This window comes from Ostrinia furnacalis, unplaced genomic scaffold, assembly GCF_004193835.3.
Source record: "Ostrinia furnacalis isolate ACB-3 unplaced genomic scaffold, ASM419383v2 OfSCF5489, whole genome shotgun sequence".
Taxonomy (NCBI): domain Eukaryota; kingdom Metazoa; phylum Arthropoda; class Insecta; order Lepidoptera; family Crambidae; genus Ostrinia; species Ostrinia furnacalis.
Genome location: NW_021135728.1, coordinates 233,399 through 251,014, shown reverse-complemented (window position 1 = coordinate 251,014; position 17,616 = coordinate 233,399). Strand labels below are relative to the sequence as shown.

At 39.5% G+C, this 17,616-nt stretch overlaps 4 protein-coding genes and 1 long non-coding RNA gene across 7 annotated transcripts in view; 3 read left to right on the top strand and 2 right to left on the bottom strand.

Moving 5' to 3' along the window:
* Positions 1 to 954: 954 nt before the first annotated feature.
* On the top strand, positions 955 to 2,990 carry Ccdc85 (coiled-coil domain-containing protein 85). Its single transcript, XM_028316272.1, has one exon. The coding sequence runs from the start codon at positions 974 to 976 to the stop codon at positions 2,225 to 2,227; it is 1,254 nt and encodes a 417-aa protein (XP_028172073.1). The 5' UTR covers positions 955 to 973; the 3' UTR covers positions 2,228 to 2,990.
* A 421-nt stretch (positions 2,991 to 3,411) lies between these two features.
* Rsph1 (Radial spoke head protein 1) lies at positions 3,412 to 4,971 on the top strand. Its single transcript, XM_028316271.1, has 4 exons — positions 3,412 to 3,488; positions 3,643 to 3,793; positions 3,875 to 4,348; positions 4,727 to 4,971. The coding sequence occupies exons 1-4, from the start codon at positions 3,441 to 3,443 to the stop codon at positions 4,966 to 4,968; spliced, it is 915 nt and encodes a 304-aa protein (XP_028172072.1). The 5' UTR covers positions 3,412 to 3,440; the 3' UTR covers positions 4,969 to 4,971.
* A 339-nt stretch (positions 4,972 to 5,310) lies between these two features.
* LOC114361258 (protein dpy-30 homolog) lies at positions 5,311 to 6,496 on the bottom strand. The gene is made up of 2 exons (XM_028316255.1): positions 6,261 to 6,496; positions 5,311 to 6,056 (listed from the first exon to the last, which is right to left on the bottom strand). Exons 1-2 carry the CDS (start codon positions 6,330 to 6,332, stop codon positions 5,799 to 5,801), a joined length of 330 nt encoding a protein of 109 aa, XP_028172056.1. The 5' UTR covers positions 6,333 to 6,496; the 3' UTR covers positions 5,311 to 5,798.
* Positions 6,497 to 7,171: 675 nt separating this feature from the next.
* On the top strand, positions 7,172 to 7,475 carry LOC114361256 (uncharacterized). Its single transcript, XR_003656583.1, has 2 exons — positions 7,172 to 7,307; positions 7,433 to 7,475. It is a non-coding gene; the product is annotated as an uncharacterized LOC114361256 (long non-coding RNA).
* Positions 7,476 to 8,220: 745 nt separating this feature from the next.
* Positions 8,221 to 17,616, bottom strand: part of lmgB (lemming B) — a 35,698-nt gene continuing 26,302 nt past the window's right edge. For 2 of the 3 annotated variants that reach the window (XM_028316253.1, XM_028316252.1), the window contains exon 3: positions 8,221 to 8,391. In XM_028316253.1, coding sequence (XP_028172054.1) covers positions 8,242 to 8,391 — 150 coding nt within the window. In that variant the 3' untranslated portion in view covers positions 8,221 to 8,241. The remainder of the gene's footprint in view (positions 8,392 to 17,616) is intronic. The other variant, XR_003656582.1, reaches the window with a different exon arrangement.

Sequence of the window (17,616 nt, the reverse complement as noted above, 5' to 3'; positions counted from 1 at the left end):
TGCCTTCAACGAAATAAAGAAAAGAGCCATCGTACAACTAAAGTAAGTATTGCTATGGTACGCGAATCAGGCGTTGAAATATGGTAGAAAGTAGAGATCACGCTGGTAGAGCTTTTCTATTGCATTTTATTTAAACATAACTCTTTTTTTAAACTTAGATAAAATGAGATTATTTTGAGCATCTACAGTAAAAATTAGATTGACTTTATCCTGTATCCTTACAATGATGGTACTTTACTGCTATATTTCAGGAAATGAAATACCTAACTAACTAGGTATAAATGTAATAAATATACAACTAGGTGATTATTTATAAAAACCACATAAGAAACAAATATGTTCAACCATTACACCGCGAAAAGGGTTCAAAAAGGTGGAACGCAGGTAGCATGAATGTGAGCCAAACCGCTTCACATTTGTGATGTAAGGCGGAAGTTAATAGGGATCTCTATTCTCGATGACAAAGCGTGCTGTCAAAAGAATGAGATCTATTTGCAAGTGTGCGCGTGCGCAAGGCAGTGTAGCTGTGTAGAGCCGAAGTTACGTCGCGTCTGTGTGCGAGCGGCTTGTACAGGTGAGAGAGCGCGTCGGAGCGGGACGTGCGACCGCGGCGCCTTCGCACAGGTAGAGCCGCAAACCCCGCGCCAGTCTGAGACACGCGCCCCGCGCGCGCCCGCGTCTGACCGCGATAACCTCCTCGAAACCAAACAAAACAATACAACTAACAACGCAATCCACGCCAAGGAATAAACACATCAACACAAACAAGTGACCCAAAGGTGAATTACGAAATTGACAATCACGACGGATAATTGCGCGAATGCCACGGTTCACAACCTACGCAGCCGGCGTCCCCCACCTCCGTTCATTCAAGGACCAATCGTTGAACTCATGCTGCCTCGGCTTTCGCGTCTATGCTTATTCGCTTTAGAAATAAACTTCGAAATGATGTTGCGACGGACCGACTGAGCTGATGACTGTCCGCGAAACTGTTTCAACGACAATGTCAATCAATCAGAACGCGGGCCAGTTTAATAAACCAAAACAACAACTAGGTAAACAGGGCTCTACGGAACCGGTCAACTTTCCACCTCGTTATCATCCGCCTCCGCCAGCCGCTAGTGGCCCCAAACTAGCCACTGTCGACTCAGCCGCCAAGGAGTTTAAACCTCCTTATACAGGAAAACCTATCGATCCAAATAAATACCCATATCCAGTTGGGGTGCACGGACCTATCGCTGGACCTTACCCGAGCGGATCGATACCCTTCGTGAAATATCCCCAGGGATATCCTCAAGGATACCCTCTGCCACCGGGAGCACTACGAGTGATCCGCCCTCCAGCGGAAGTCATAACGAAAGCTATCGTCCACGAACCCGTAGAACCGACTGCAAGAGCGAGAAGTGCTGACGATACCCAACGCGCGCAACGAAACTTAGAAGAAGAACAAATACATCGAAGATCAGCTGACATGCTTAAATTTACAAAACGCGTAGAAAATGATGCGCCACGAAATTCGACGGATCAGAGAAGACATATTCAAACACTTTTGGATGAAATAAAAGCTTTAAAAGAAGCCAATCGTCGCTTGAGTGATGATAATCAGGAGTTACGTGATTTGTGCTGTTTCTTGGACGATGATCGGCAGAAAGGGCGTAAACTGGCAAGAGAATGGCAGCGATTTGGAAGGTACACGGCGTCAGTGATGCGTCAAGAAGTCTCGGCGTATCAGAGCAAGCTGAGAGAATTGGATGATAAGCAACAAGAATTGATTCGCGATAATTTGGAACTGAAAGAGTTGTGTTTATACTTGGATGAAGAACGCGAACGAACTGCTTGTACTAACTGTGGTAGAACACCAGGCCGTGAACGAGATGATGGAGATGGCAGCAGCAGTGGCACGAATGTTGAGGAAGGACCTAGAGCAGCACCAACAGTGCCTATTACGCATCCTCAACTTGCAGAGCGAACGGTTCAGTACGTTAGAGATTTAGAACAGAAAGTAAGACGGTTGGAGGCTGAGAAAGGGGTAGGAAGTGGAATGAATGAACGTCCTGAGGCAGTGGTCAGAGCTTTGCAAGTATTAGAAGTTAGAGAACGCGTGGAAAGAGAGCGAAGGCGACCAGCGCCAGACCTTGACTCGGGTGAGCAAGCTTTGGTTCGAGAGATGTGTAATGTGGTGTGGGGTAAACTAGAAGATGCACCTCCACAGGCTCCACCACGTTAAAACTTTCCAACGAAATTATTTGTGATAAGTAATAACATTGCGTTGTTGTCAGCAAGAGTAAAAAGTACAAGTAAACAATAACCTACATAAGTGTTGATCAGTGTTGTTGGTTGTGATTGGAATGCGACTTGATCGAGGTCATAGCGTCAAGTCTCGTGACCTAAAGAGCGGAATTAAGTGCTTGACCTTGTTTATCAAACGAACATAACTGAACTTTTGCTAGTTGGTAGTGAAACCTGAAGAAATATGTGTGATGCTTACTTGCCAGCGAAATGCTATGTCCCCTTGTCAAATAACAGAAGAAGAAACCGAAAAGTACAAAATAGAAGTATAATTACTTTTAGAAGTAGCTAGTTATGAATTTTCGATATAAATTGCATTTAGAGTTTCATATTTCTTCTGAATAGTATTTATTTTAAGATGCCTGTTGCCTTCTTTTTTTATTAATATTTTATGGATAATCTATTGTTTAACGAGGCTATAAAATATTACTGTGTGTTGTCTGTGATTGGCCGAATTATTTTTAAGCTGGTTAATTGTCGTATGAAAATCTTTACCCCTAATGTTCAATTCAAAGAACTTCAATATTTATTAATGGCCCTTCTAGTCAGTGTGTGCTTTCATCTTGCCGATATCCAATATTCTCTCCTGTTGTCTAAACTTTATTTCCCAGCTTTGCTTTGTCTCCAACCTGTGTTTAAGTATGCCTATTAATTTATTGCAAACGAATTTGTGAGAATTAAATAAATTATTCCTGTTTAAATATTGTTTTTATTATACTCTAGTTTTACTTAAATGAATCTTTATCTGCCGTTTAACACTTTGAAGTTAGCGTAAAACCAAGTTAGTTATTTATTAGAAATTAAACTATGTAAAAAATTAAATTGATATTGAACTGAATTAAAATGTAATGCAAACTTCTTTTATAAAAAATCGAGCAATGTTTTTGTCTATATCCTGCAGTTTATTTATGACATTTAATGTCACTAGTCATCGTGCATGTTTATAGATGACCCACGCTGAACTGTCCCACCAAACTCAATGACAGGGGGGCGCTACCATCGTTCAACTATATGGTTTCCAACATGGCAAAAATCGGAACCAGCGATCCGATATTGACGGTGGCGCCCCACTGTCAATGTCATCGATAGGACAGTTCAGTATTTTGGAACTATATAAAAATTTTGACAAATAAAAATATTGAAACTCCGTTATGGCTGAAGAAAAAGGAGAACCAGGAGAGGATGAAGATACAATTGGAGTAACTATATTTCCTACCCAATTCACTTTTACAAACACAAGTGAAACGAGTCTTAGAACAACATTTATTAGCGCTAACATGGCGCTATTTAAAATTTTGAGCCTGATAAAAAATTTATAGCAAACTCAAGCGTTTATAAAATATTGCTTTTTAGATTTACGTAGGCGGTCGAAACAACGAAGGCGAGAGACACGGCGAGGGCTGGGCTGTGCTTCCCAATGGCGATTTTTATCAAGGTTGCTATTGTCGTGGTCTTAGAAATGGAAAAGGTTTATACGTGTTTAAAAATGGAGCACGCTATGAAGGTATTTGAATAATTACCATACATAGTATCTCCTAAATCCTTTCTTCCTACTTAGATAGGATGTCTTTTTCATAATTTATAGGAGAATGGAGACGCGCCATGAAATATGGTGTTGGAACCATGTTGTATCCAGACGGTTCTCGATATGAAGGCGACTGGCGCCACGATCTGAAGCAGGGTTTCGGCGCTTATTACTACCCAAACGGCGACATCTACGAGGGAGCCTGGTTCAAAGGCAGACGCCATGGATTAGGAACGTACTTCTACGCAGAGTACCAGATCAAGTTCATGGGGACGTGGGTAGAGGGTATTATTCAAGGGCCAGGGCAAATCATTTACCCTCGAGTTCGCTATCACGGCTCATGGCTGAAGGGTGTTCCAAAGGGGCCTGGGTGTTTTGTCTTCGATACGAATTGCATGCAGCACGGATTCTACTTGTTGATAAAAGATCCAGCTTTAGAAGAATTTGGGGAAGGCGAGGAGGAGAAAGAAGAAAAAGAGATTAAGGAGGAAAGAGCGGAGGAAGAAGAAGAGGCAGAATTTGATGAGACTTTGGGTAAGTTATTTGGCGCACGATTCTCGCTCACTAAAACCAACTCGCACAGTTTGTAGTAAGTAAAACATAGGCGTCACAGCTCTCGACTCGTCGCGTCTGTGGACAGATCCAAAAGCTCCTGAAAGGATGCTTGGCAACTTGTGCATCAAAAGGAACTCACAGGTTGATACAGACGTTACGTGTTATTAACTTGATAATATCAATCATGATTTCCACAATGACCGGTTGGTGGCGGCCTGCATCCAGCGTCTTCCTGCTACCTTTATGAGGTCGTCTGTCCACCTTGGGGGTGGAAATAACTGGTATCCAAGAATAAACGGTTCTCTTTTCAAAATGACGAAATTAAGTTTCTACAACATGTATTTTTAACTCACCCAGGCAAGGTAGCAGTATGGCGCGCGCGCAACGTCACGGCATACATGGCGGAGTTCCTCCCGCCTGAGCCCGTTCCGTTGCCAGTTCACGATTCAGTGCCTTCCCTAACGGACGAGAGCATCGAGACAGACATTATCCGCTTTGACCTGCCCTCCGTCACTGGCGAAGAGGAGGGCGGAGACGACAACGATTCTTGGCTCATGCACAGACAGAAGTTCCTTGAGGAGACCGAGCAGAAGGAATAGTGCTCTCGCAATAAATGTGGTTGATTTCACTTGGTCGTTTCAATTCTGTAGGTTTTTTATACAATAGACTGAAGAATACACTAACTTATCATTGTAGGTACTAAAAAATAATATGAAAAGAAAAATACATTATTAAATAATTTTTTTCTCATACAATAAGAGCAGTAGTAAGAGACGAATCTTATGAAAATGGCTGCTGAAATAAAAGCATAGAAATTTGAATTTTCCAAAAATTCAGAGTTTATTGAGCGACTTACATAAAACCAAATGGATTTTTACATATTATTATTAAAATAAGTTCTTCTACATTGTAACTCAAAACTTGAGAGTCATTATTTGAAGAATAGGAAAATGTAAAATGTAACTAAGTATGCTGTCTTTCATCAGCTTTGTAAAACATTTAAATATTTCATAACACTGTATTACACAATATCAACATGACACACATATAAGGCTCGATTATTATCAGTAATTATGAGTAAGAATATACATACGTCATACAATATTCTAATATACAAAAGATATATTTATAAAGATACATATTACAGTACAATTTATGTTTCTTATTGTGAAACTTCATTTTTATTTGTTTTGGAGTCATGTTGAGAGTTTGGTAAGTAATTTGCAATTTTAGAGAAACATTTGGTATTCTTCCGATCGACAGAAGTGAGATCTATTGAATTTGCTAATGTTTATAATTGGCAGCACAACTTCAAAACACAGTTGTGTTAAGTAAAGCTATATCTTACAAAGTATGGTTTACTTTGTGCTATAAAACTAGATAACTAGCATTATTATTAAATTATGTAAAACTAGCTATGAAGAAGTGGTTATGTTTGAGGATTTTGCGGAGGATTGTTATTGGGACCCGCATTGTTGTTTTCAAATGTAGTTTTGTTTTTTAATAAATATGCAGCTAGGTAGTTGATTGGGTCCGGAGGCCGTTCTTTGGCGAGAGCTGACAGTCCTTGTAGAAGAATCGGGACCACAGTCTGGTCTAGATATTGACGCGTCGGCAGTGCATTGAGATCAATCCTGGATTTGCGACTAGCATTGGTATCATTTTCCTTTTCCATTGATATTATTTTCTGTAAATCAAAACATTTTTTCCGATCAGTTTACTTTGTTTATGATTATTCATATAGCGTTTTGTATTTGTTTAACCTAACGTGACCAAGTCAAGATTTAGGGTGAAAACTTTCGAGTTATTTTGGGTTAAGTTTGTCCATTTATATTTTAATTCTATTGGAAGTTTATAATTGCAAAAACTGCATAAAATAAAAGGAACTAACCTTAACAGATTCAGGTATTTTGGACGGCGGTTGCTCTTCCTTGAGAGTTGCTTGCAATGAGGTTTCGGACATGGGTTGCAGCTATGTCGTAAACATAAACTGTTATTACTGCATGTACGACTTTATTACTTATTAAATACACCAATTCTGTCTTTCCCTGAGGCAAATTGGCTTGGCAACAAACTCAAAACTTGAGACGAGCCACCACCAAACACAAAAACGATTGAAATTGACATTGACATTTTACTTTGTTTGGGAAATAAGAATGTTGCCATGCTTTGAACGCTGTTCTACTATGACATTATTAGAAATATAATTTTCCTTACCAGTTCTTAGGCTTTAAAAACAAAATATTATTATATTCTGTTATTTATTAAGGTAATAAAAATTTACTCAATCGTTATTCCAAATTCAGTGTTTCTTGCTTGACTTTACATAAAAATACGATAGGTCTTAAGATACATCATTAAACACATTTTAGGGGTAAATTATTTGTTATGTTAACACTAATTTAACTTTTTTTCATTGAATGAAGCAAAGAATATCGAATAAACAGCTTTATACATTTTTATCGACTTTGCGCTCCGCTCTGGTATGATGACCATGGCCACCTAGCATCAGCTAAGTTAAATGTGGTTAAAGGTTTGGTTGAGATCCATACTCAGTGAATTTATTTACTTACAACTTTTATTTCATTTTAGTATAAGTTCACAACGGATCTATAGATGCCTACCAAATCTAGTTCAAGTACTTTCTGTTCTTGAGTAGGTGGTACCTACCTACAGCGGCTACAGCCAGCCAACCCACTGATAGACAGAGGGACAGTTAGAAGTAGGTGTATTGTTGGCGCCCTTTGGGTATGAAACCTAAAATACGTATGTACCTACTCGTAATCGTAATAGGATCGAGGATCAAGGAACTCAAACAACGTGTGATATGTTATGATTTAATTTAAAAACTTAACTCTTAGGTACAATTTTATTTACAAAACGCAAGCTACCTATTACTCGTATAGTATCTACTTATTCTTACACAGTTGATAAATAGGTCATCATCATCATCATCATCATCATCATCATTTCAGCCACAGGACGTCCACTGCTGAACATAGGCCTCCCCCAATGCTTTCCATGTTGACGCATGGACGCAGGCCGCTACCAATCGATAAGTAGGTACTAAGATGTTAATGTTATGCGAGTTCAAGTAGAGTAGAAATAATGCACACACAATTTCAAATAATACACAATGTCAGTGCCCATGACATGAAGTTATTGTAAATAACATGAAACATGGCATGTACAAGTACGTACATCCAAGATTCAAATAATTTATCGCTTAAAATATTGGCTTCGTTCAATATTAACATTGTGCTGAAATTGTCAGGTCATCACTCAGACAGTAGCGGCGTAAGGGGGGCGGTCCGCCCCGGGTGCCAAGCATCAGGGGGTGACACAAGTCGCGCAGATTAGTACTCACTGGCGCATCTGCATGGCAAATCTGCGGTGTATGTCATGATACGGCTGCTGCTGTTTTGGCTGCTGACATGGCCAGAACTTTTTTTTTCACTCAGGATATCTCTAATCTCGTAGTCTGAGAAAGGCTTGTTAAGTGATTCAAGTTGCTTGTTAAACTCAGGCAATATTGCTCTGAGCCGACTTAGCTCTTCTCAGCTTCTGGTTGCAGACCAAGAGCTAAGTTAAAACTTAGCTTCCCATAGTCATGTGCAGATTGCAAACTTTTTGTCGGCCGATAGTTTAGTCGGGTGGTTAATCAGTAAGGGCATGTATGGAAGTGCGCACATTACACCGATTGATTCTTCATACAAATTAGAATCGCGCCCAACTATCGGCCGACTAAAAATCGGTGGTCTGCGCCTAGGCTCAGTTCGCAATTTTGTTAAAAAAGATCTTGGTCTGCAACCTATAACTCAAGAAAGGTGTACAATTGAAACAAGTGTTACTTAATCTATTTAATATATTTATTAGGTTCTTAAGTAGTGCGGCGGGGGCGGCGGCGGCGGCGCGGGCCGCAGCCGGGGCGTGCGCTCGAGCTGACGCCGCCACGACGCCATGGCCTCGCTCAGCGACCACAGCTCCGAGAGCAGGGACAGGTCCAGCTGCCGGAGCGACGCCTGGAATGGAGAGAATAACGGTATTAGCAACTGGATACTACCACTTGACTGAAGGGACTTTTAAAGGCTTTAAGGTTCAGCCTACAAGGTAGGACCGACGACATCGTAAAGGTAGCAGGGAAGCGCTGGACGCAGGCCGTTACCAATCGATCAACATGGAAAGCATTGGGGGAGGCCTATGTTCAGCAGTGGACGACCTATGGCTGATGATGATGATGATTAAGGTGAACCTTAATCATCATCATCATCATTTCAGCCAACCAACGCGATCACGCAATATCAGCCGGCGTGCAGCGATGGCGATCAGACTTAAATGAATTAATCACCAACGCTGCACCTTTAGTCCAGCAGTAGACGGCATTTGGTAGAGACAACGACATCAAAAAGATGACGGGAAGGAGGGTACCTAAGTATGTTCTAGGGGAAAGATGTACATTCAGTTAGGGCTTACGAAACTATCTCACATGACAGAATTTCGTGAATTTTAATTTTCTAAAATTCTATTCAGATTTCTGAAACTGGATTGTTTCCAGCGTCACAAGATTCGTAGTAGCAATAAACTAAAGAGCTCTACCAATCAAGTAAATGATTAAGCTCTTAATATTCAAAAAGGTTTTTCTGAAGGTTTGTATGCGATTTTCATTTCATTCATTATCAAAATATGTTGAACAAAGTCTCATATTTAAAACAACCAAATCAGAAAGCGAGTCCACAATTCATCGTTGTCCATTGAATAAACGACCGTGCTGCCAGCATCTTGGACGTCGTAAGATCGATGCGTTCGTGAGTGAAATTGGAACTTAAATAAATGATTGGGAATCGAAAATCGACAATATCTGCAATTACCGTGAAAACGAACAAAACCATAACACTCTTGCGTCAGACGCCCAAGGCTTTATAGATTTTGAGTTTATTTCAACAATTTTTTAGCGTTCATTTATATCCCAAAACTTGCAATAGTTTTCTTACAGGAATGACAATATTGACGATGGACGCCCCTACCTAGCCTTGATCAGACAATGCATGTCGCCTTTAAAATCAGTTTTGTCTTTAGTATCATATCCTAAGCGCATTTCATGCATGATGCAACGTCAGTGGATTACCTCGCACTTGCCAATACATGCAAAAGGCATGATCGGGAACACTATTCGAATCACAATGCTCTTGCGACCTTCGCGCCGCGTGGAATGCGGTGCGATCACGACATGAGCTGCACAAATAGATAAATGCTTTGATAGTCCAGTTACACACTATGAAATTGATAGATATTTTAAACTAGGGCAAACCAGCAGAAGGGACTTTAAATCTAGAAGGTACATTCTAAACTAAGAAGAATCAGTAGAAGGGAGAACATGAGATCTCAGCTGGTATGGTATTTGTACCAGAGAATAAAAGTGAAAAACTAACTAAGTATATTAAAATTTGTCCCGTAACGAAAACTGCCAATAGAAAATCCCACGAGTGTAATGTTAAATCTAATCTACGTAAGCATCTCAGTTGCCCGCAGTGATAATGGAAGCGAAATAGATTAAATCAAGTTTCTTCACAGTAAAAATGAGAATTCTGAGAACTCGGCACACAAGACACCCATCGCTGATGCAGCCTATAACGGTAACGCCATAGAGTAAAATCTAAATCAAATAACCTAGAGAGCCAGTGAGCAACTGGTCTGGGTTCCGGGATATGCTCTATATCATACACCGTTATTTTCGCGAGAAGATCACTCTTGGGTGGTAGGAATTTTAAATTAACAGTTTTATGGCTCTATTTAGCATTTAGTACGAATACAATCTGTACAATCAATATCTACGTTGGTTTTAGTTATTTCAATGGCAGATTTCCTAAGCTGGCCAAAGTGAACATCCAGTAAAAAATCGTCATTGAAATCGAAAAAGGACATTAAAAAGAAAGACAGAATTTGCTGTTATAAAACATTTATTCGGTTCTTCAGTAGGCTCTCGATCAGATAGAGAACTCGCTGAGAAATATGCGAGTATGTGGAGCAAAAAAGAAATGAATCACTTTTAAGATGACAGCATACAGTCACGCGTGTTACAATTGCGTTTTGTTCGATTAGAATGTGCAGGAAAAGAGGGAAAGTGGTCGAGACCATGCTTCGCCGGAGACGTAATGAACGAGTGTGATCCGACAATTAACAATATCGCATCACGAACCAGAATGCCGGGGAGATGTGAAACGGAGTAAACGATGTAAATATAACTTGACATGATTTACAGTCTAACAAATCACATTTATTTTAAAAAGTTTAAATTGTCGCGTAATAACATGTAACTAGCACGTTTTACGTATTCTTGACTAGAGATAGAGACTGTAACGATGAATTCGACCAATCTGTATAATTTTAAAATACATATTCATTAAATCATCAATGCAACGTTTAAATAATAAATAAAGGTGATTTTAGATCATTAGGCACTGTCTAACTGCCGAAAGGTGTTTTTTATGGATAAAAAACTGTCGACTTTGCCTACCTAGATAAGAAACTAATGGGTTTACTAATAGATCATCAAAATCTGAGGCTATCACTGAAATCGTTAAATAGAAAGACTTCAGCCGTGCCTCAATGAATGAAATTGGTAACAGATAAAACAATTGTTGCGTATCAAATATGACATGATGTTACAGCCCCAAATGAGTGTATTGAACAGCTCATGTGGACAAATGCACGAACACATTTCATAGACTAAATTGAGTGTGGAGAATGTGCCGATGACCGACCAACGAATAGGGTTGACAATATGCAGCAAAATTTAATACTGTCCATCGAATTACATGACGAAACCCCTATCCAGCAGTCAACTTGATAGGCTCGTAACACTCATACAGGTAATTTGGTTTGGTCACTCCCCGAACTTTTGCAAATTTCATTATTGAGACACCAATTTCCTAAATAAACCTGATTGATATTTATTCATTTATTAATACAAAACATTTGTAAGCTTACAGATCAGGTCCAAAACGCTTACAAGCTTCTTATGTTGATAGTTTCGCTACATTCCTAAATTGACTAAAAAATCTGTAGGCAATGTTACATAGAGGCCTTAGTTTGAAACTGTTCACGACCTATAAACTACACTAAACTAGCTTTTACTGTGAGTAGGTATATCAGTAACCCTACATCTCTACGAAATTGATTATTGTCCTTCGCTATTGTGTGTGTCGCAATCACAAGCGTGTGGTGACCGCCGCGGGCAATCTCGGCCACTTTGCATGCCCGTGCTGCGCCTGCTCACAATGGAATGCAATTTCGAGTGAAGGAAAGCCGGTAGTTTGTGCAATATGTTTCTAGTTGCTCCGCAAAATTGATATTTACATGCCATGTTATTGTAACACAATTGAAATTTATTCCATGCCCCATATTTCTTTTCGGCGTAAATAAAGTCAACTTTTGAAATGTTTTCTGTTAAAAATGTCTGCGTGCAAACAGTTCAGCAATGCCAAATGGTTTCATGTCGGTTAGATTAAATAAACAGCACGGAGGCCAGCAAATCATGCCAAGGAAACCGTTTCAAGAAAAACATCATACTTCGATGAAATTGATTTAGTTTTTATAGATTGTGTAAATAAACAAAGAGCTATAATGGGAAAAATTATTATAAATAATTAGGAGCCTTGTCAGGAAATGAGATTTCTTCATAGCTTTTACAGCTAATAAAATGACTACACGTCCGTGCTAAGACGTCATTAAATGAAATTGCACCATACGAGCGCAGAGCATGCCGACGACGATTCCTATCCTATCAGTCAACATGAGCCCTCTTTGCTGGCCACTAATATCCTCGAGGGGTGGCAAATGGTTTCATAATTGAATTAGAGCTGCCCACACCCTCAAACGTAAATGTACATTGAACTTTTTCAAATGCATTAACTGAGGTTGCGCGACTTCAACGGAGTGTTTTGATAACGGTATTCTACGGAAATGAAATAGACAGAGACATTCTAATCATTCTGTTTATTTGAAGAATCAAAAGTTGTTTTAAGTTGATTAAGTGTGCGTGAAAGCTATCAAGCTGGAGGCGTTTGTCTTAACAGAGACATCAAAGAAAGAGTCATTCGTGGTTGCAAGTCAAGATGTTAAGATGTTCAACTGGTGCTTTGGCAAGTGAGTAGTTTCTGGGAACGCGGGCCAGCTGTAACATCAACAAAACGGGCCGGTGTTGGTCCAACTAGTTCAAAGGAAACTCCTATTAGTGCATCTACGTCCGCTCTATTGTGTGGCGATCGTTCTAAAGTTGGATCACTGTTTGTTAACGTCCAACCACACCACTTGTTTGAATCCGGCAGCTATTTTGTTACGAGTTTTCCTTTCGACAGTTGAAATAGCACTAACTTTGTTAAATGCGTTAACTAAACTTGGAATGACTGGACGTTGAGCTACCGTATTTGCTATATGTTTATAAAAACGCCGAAAGAGTTTAGGTAAAGCAAAATCGTTTTTGTTGTCACCAATCTGTAAGAATTTTAAAATGAGAGGTTGCGAAATTGGTATTGCACGCCGATTTTTGTTCCCATCATGACAAGGCAATTCGGTTTATATCATCGGCCATTATCATCGCACCGGTACCAAGTACAGTTGGAGAAAGTGTCTCGAGCCACGAGATTGATCTCGTAATCGTAACCTAATCGCGTGGTAAGGGCTTCCATGGCCAGGAGCAACGAATAGCGCGCTCACTCGCGGCAGAACTTTCCTTCCTTTGTTGTTACAGCGAACCACTCTTAGAACAAACGCCCCGTTGTTTATCATTGTAAACGTAGAATTTTCTAAATCAATACCGAAAAATTATACCAAACCAAATATGGGCAAGAAACGTCTTGCGGCTATGAAATATGACGGTGGTTATCTTAACGACATCTGAGAGGCTTTTGTATTGTAGAACGGCTCTATTACTAGTCTCTAGTCAATTTCTCTTCGTTGGCGTGTACTTAGTAGGTACTTGCATGAAGGTATAGAAGGTTCGACGCCGGCGCCTGCGCCCACGTGTCCCTTATAATTTGAATTCAATGCGTCGTCTCAGTTTAGAGATTGGTAGTTGATAGCCGGTTATATTCGAACCGGAAGTAAGCAATAACGTGTTATCGGATATCGCAGCTTCAAAACTACTTTGTCAGAAGCTTGTAATAAAAAGCCTTTAGTTTTACTCTGTAGTTTTGTAGTGTTATGTAAAACGTATCTTTACCATCCAACCATCTATTGATGCGCTAATTACAAACCAATTTTGGGTTCAGTTTTTTACTTCATTTTATGTGGTGGCGTTCTCAAATTACATTACAAAGAGTTTCTGCATTTCATAAAATCATAAACAGTTGTCGTTTGAACGTTCGTCGTTGATTCCAATTCAAAAGTGTATAGATAAGAACAATTAACGCTTGCGTTATAAGTTATGGAATGGAATTTGACAATAGGTTTGTGAATGAATATAAGTCACTTTCTAGAATCGGGCATTACCATAACAAACACAATGCCGGTCGACCGCATCTTGCCGCAGAAGTTATCCGCTTTAGAACTTGGCTTGATTGCCAAGCGCCCAGGCCCTATTGACATACCGCGCGCGTAAGGCATCCAGTACAGTTAGCCACGGAGGCGTTAGAGCCTACAAAAACATTGGACTCGACCAGTTCACCCACGGCCGAGATCCAGTCCCCTTTTGGTCGTGTTTGGAACGACTTACAACTCCGTCTATCAGCCGCTGTCAACTTTTTATTGATAGCCTACTCAATGCAGCAGGTTAGAGCATAAATAATTACCGGAATCTGCATAATCATGCTTTCAAATAGTTTTGCATATGCCTGTATGATGATTAGAATCGTATATGCATGCATGTTACTTCCATTGTCAATAAGGAAAGTGCGTTTACCATTATGACTTTTTTGTGAATTAATTTATGAACTAGGTTTCATTAATTTTAATCGAGTGGTCGTACCTTAAACATTACAGTTTTAGTTACTTTTTAGTTACCATCGTAAGGTAGCCTGAATTGATTGACGTTCACCATATTGGTTGGAAGTTGGAACGAATGCGAGCAGGATCCGGTTCATGATTGCATTTTTGGGACAAAAAAGGTAAGAACTCGTGAAGTGGTCGTCAGCTGAACTCCCAATTAGTTAGAAATGGCCGAGAGCCACGTTCAAGTACTGAGATATTTCACAATCTTGAAAACAATAATGTTAGATACTTATGTTAATTTTATTAATTAAAGTCTCTATAACTTAGTAATATCAGTTGATCTGGTTCACTAACCAGGTTCAATAAAAGTTACAGGGGCATTTAATTATTCCCCGTCAGCAAACGGATGGATGGGTGCCATCAAACAGCTATGTTCAAAAGGGGGTGTTTTTATATCCCCTGCAGATGCAATATTGTAGCAGTTAGGGGTCGGCGCGTGCGTTCAATTTACGGGAATGCCGCACCTGTATCTTTTATCACCTGCAACTTGCACCGACTTTTTGCATTCATACGTATACAGGGCAACTATTCGACGGCAACGTAGAGCCTTAATAGGGGGAATTTAGAGGGGAAAACATATGGCTCGGTAATTTCGTTATACTTTTTTTCTTTATGCTTGGTTCTTGATCGTAAAGACCCTGAAACAGCACGCGTTCTATCTGACGCGTTTGACCCTACAAGTCGGCTTTATTGTGGCATTTTGAGCACGTGCCCTCCGATCGCAGCTGCGTCCTTTTTGCCACCCTCGTCGAACATCGAGTGTCCTATTGAATAAACATTACATTGTAAACATGTTGTTTACACACCCACACAACATGACAGTATCTTCAGGTATTTTATTATTTTATCCCCTAGTTATTCTTTGATTATTGCTCTGATGCTGTTCTGACAGTACAACCTCATAACCTAGTAATCTAGCAGGTTAATTACCAGTTCTAGTTTAGGTAAATCGTGCAGAAAATGTAGGGCACGCGAACATCCACCCATGCAACGGAGAAAACCTACTTCATAACATGATTGCGATACATTTAAGTATATCGTCTCTATTTCACAGGTAGAGCGTAGCAGACTATTTGCGTACAGAACTGGTGTCGTGACCGATTGTTGTGGGAATCTTTCGGGGATGCTTTTGTGGCCAGTGCTGGACGTCATTTGGCTGAAACGAACGAATAAAGAGTACCATGTGCCATGTTGTATTCTAGAAGTCAATGGAACAACAGAAGAACACTTATCGCGTGCTGCCCGCGCTACCATTTACCCACGAAGGCTGGTATTTATAAGGAAGATATAGAGCAGAATATAATTTATCCAATCGTTTTGCTAATAAGACAGCGTGTATGGTTCTAATTGCACACGATCGATTTATCGGAACATTTTATTGCCGCGATTCGCTTGATACTTAGTCTTACAACAACATTAATAAATAACAAACAATTTATTTAGTTGTTATAAACTTGTTAACTAATACTCCACATTTTATTTATTAGTTTATTTTGTTTGAATTGAAGTGTTTTCAATCAAGGCGGTAAATGTGACTCATTTATGTTAATTAATATCAAATGAGATGATAATTACCGGAACGCGAGCGAAATTTACTTTATGGTTATGGAAACAAATAATGCTGAAAATTACTTTCTGAAAGGCCCTTGATGTATCCAAATAAGAGCCCAAAGCTCATTAACTTTAATTCACAACATTAAAAAGTGTAATAAGCGCGAGAAAGATTCGTGGAAAAGAGTCAAAATCAAAAATATTTTATTCAATTTAGATCAAGTGGCACTTGTGAACATAGTGGCAATTATGAAGTATTTTTCATTAAAAGCAGCTGAATATTATAATTTAAAAACAAATTGTTCAAAGGTAGCATATGAGCAGAATCTTGGGTAGGTACTAACTTTGAGAGGTTTAAATAAGTATATCTTTGTAATTTTAGACAATGGTAGGTTAGGTTAGGTTAGGCAGCGAAACAGAAGACTCTCACTAACAACAAGCGGCAAAAAGACTGGCAAAGAGAATCAACAATGGATTAAAACTTTAACCTAACGAGGCGAGACTCTACAGAAGGACAGACTCTACACTAGTGCGAACGTGAACTTTGAAATAAAATAACGCTCGTTAATTGCGATAATGATCCGCGCTGCCGTGCGCGGGCGCAGATGAACATAATGGCCCATTCTTCGGCTGCTCTGAATTATGTAATGTTTTTTTTTTTTCGGAAAAACGTAAGAAAACAAAAGCAGCACCAATAATAAACAAGCTTTTAAAGATTTATTGGTGTAAATATTTATTTTAGTAAGCTATAGAAGAGTAATATAATGGCGATTGCAAGTAAACATGGCAGACCATTCATTAGGGAATAAGTTATGTTAATGTGTGTTACGTGCATGTCAACTAGGTGTTTAGATTTACTTTATCCTCCTGAGATTAAAAACAGATTTGAGGACATTCTAATCAAATATGAAATGATCTTCATTAACTTGGAGCATCAGAATGCTTAGAGCAGTCTAACCACCTAAGAGCTGGTCAAAATGACGCGTTTTGAAAACGTGAACAGTATGTATATGAACCTCTAGTGTCTCATGATCACGCGATTAGAAATACGCGAGTATAAAAGAAAACGCGTCATTTAGACAATGTTTGATACCATTAGTAATTTGGTACATAATATTTTGAATTGAAACAAATACTTCATGTAGGCGGTGAGGCCGATCGGTCTCGATCCAAATGCGGCCAAACCAGTCGCCGGAGTGCCATACGCGTTATCGCGAACACCACAACAAGTGCGCCCGCGCCCGATTCCGAGCCGAGATTCGAGAATATTATTGAAACCTGTTTCTGTGGATATAAACAATAATTCGCCGGCACTGGCGACAACTTAGCGATAGCTGTCTGGTCTAGTGTTTCTTTACACAGACTAAAATGCAGTGGTGGTGGTAAAGTGGTGAGGGAAAACCAATGGAAAGGACAAGTGTTCGTTAAGGATTCAATGCATGATAATGATAGACTGATGACAAATTAAGCACCAAACACCTACAATCTACATGCAGTTCTTAATATTGCGTCCTTTTTTTATCCACAACGAGAAAGCTTTTGGCCTGTATCTCACCCGATGGTAAGTGATAATCAGGACCTCAACCCCAGAGGATTTCTGGATCCTGGATTTCTTTTTTTTTCTTCATCTATTTCTTTTTATTTCTAGTAAGCTGTCATACCGGAAATTTTAAATCCAAGATTTTAAAACCATAATCGGTCCATGCTTC

Coding starts and splice junctions, on each gene's coding strand:
- Ccdc85 (XM_028316272.1), top strand. CDS start 974: ATGACTGTCCGCGAAACTGTTTCAACGACAATGTCAATCAATCAGAAC.
- Rsph1 (XM_028316271.1), top strand. CDS start 3,441: ATGGCTGAAGAAAAAGGAGAACCAGGAGAGGATGAAGATACAATTGGA. Junction 3,794..3,874: donor AAATGGAGCACGCTATGAAG/GTATTTGAATAA, acceptor CATAATTTATAG/GAGAATGGAGACGCGCCATG. Junction 4,349..4,726: donor AGAATTTGATGAGACTTTGG/GTAAGTTATTTG, acceptor TAACTCACCCAG/GCAAGGTAGCAGTATGGCGC.
- LOC114361258 (XM_028316255.1), bottom strand. CDS start 6,332: ATGTCCGAAACCTCATTGCAAGCAACTCTCAAGGAAGAGCAACCGCCG. Junction 6,057..6,260: donor AAATACCTGAATCTGTTAAG/GTTAGTTCCTTT, acceptor TTTGATTTACAG/AAAATAATATCAATGGAAAA.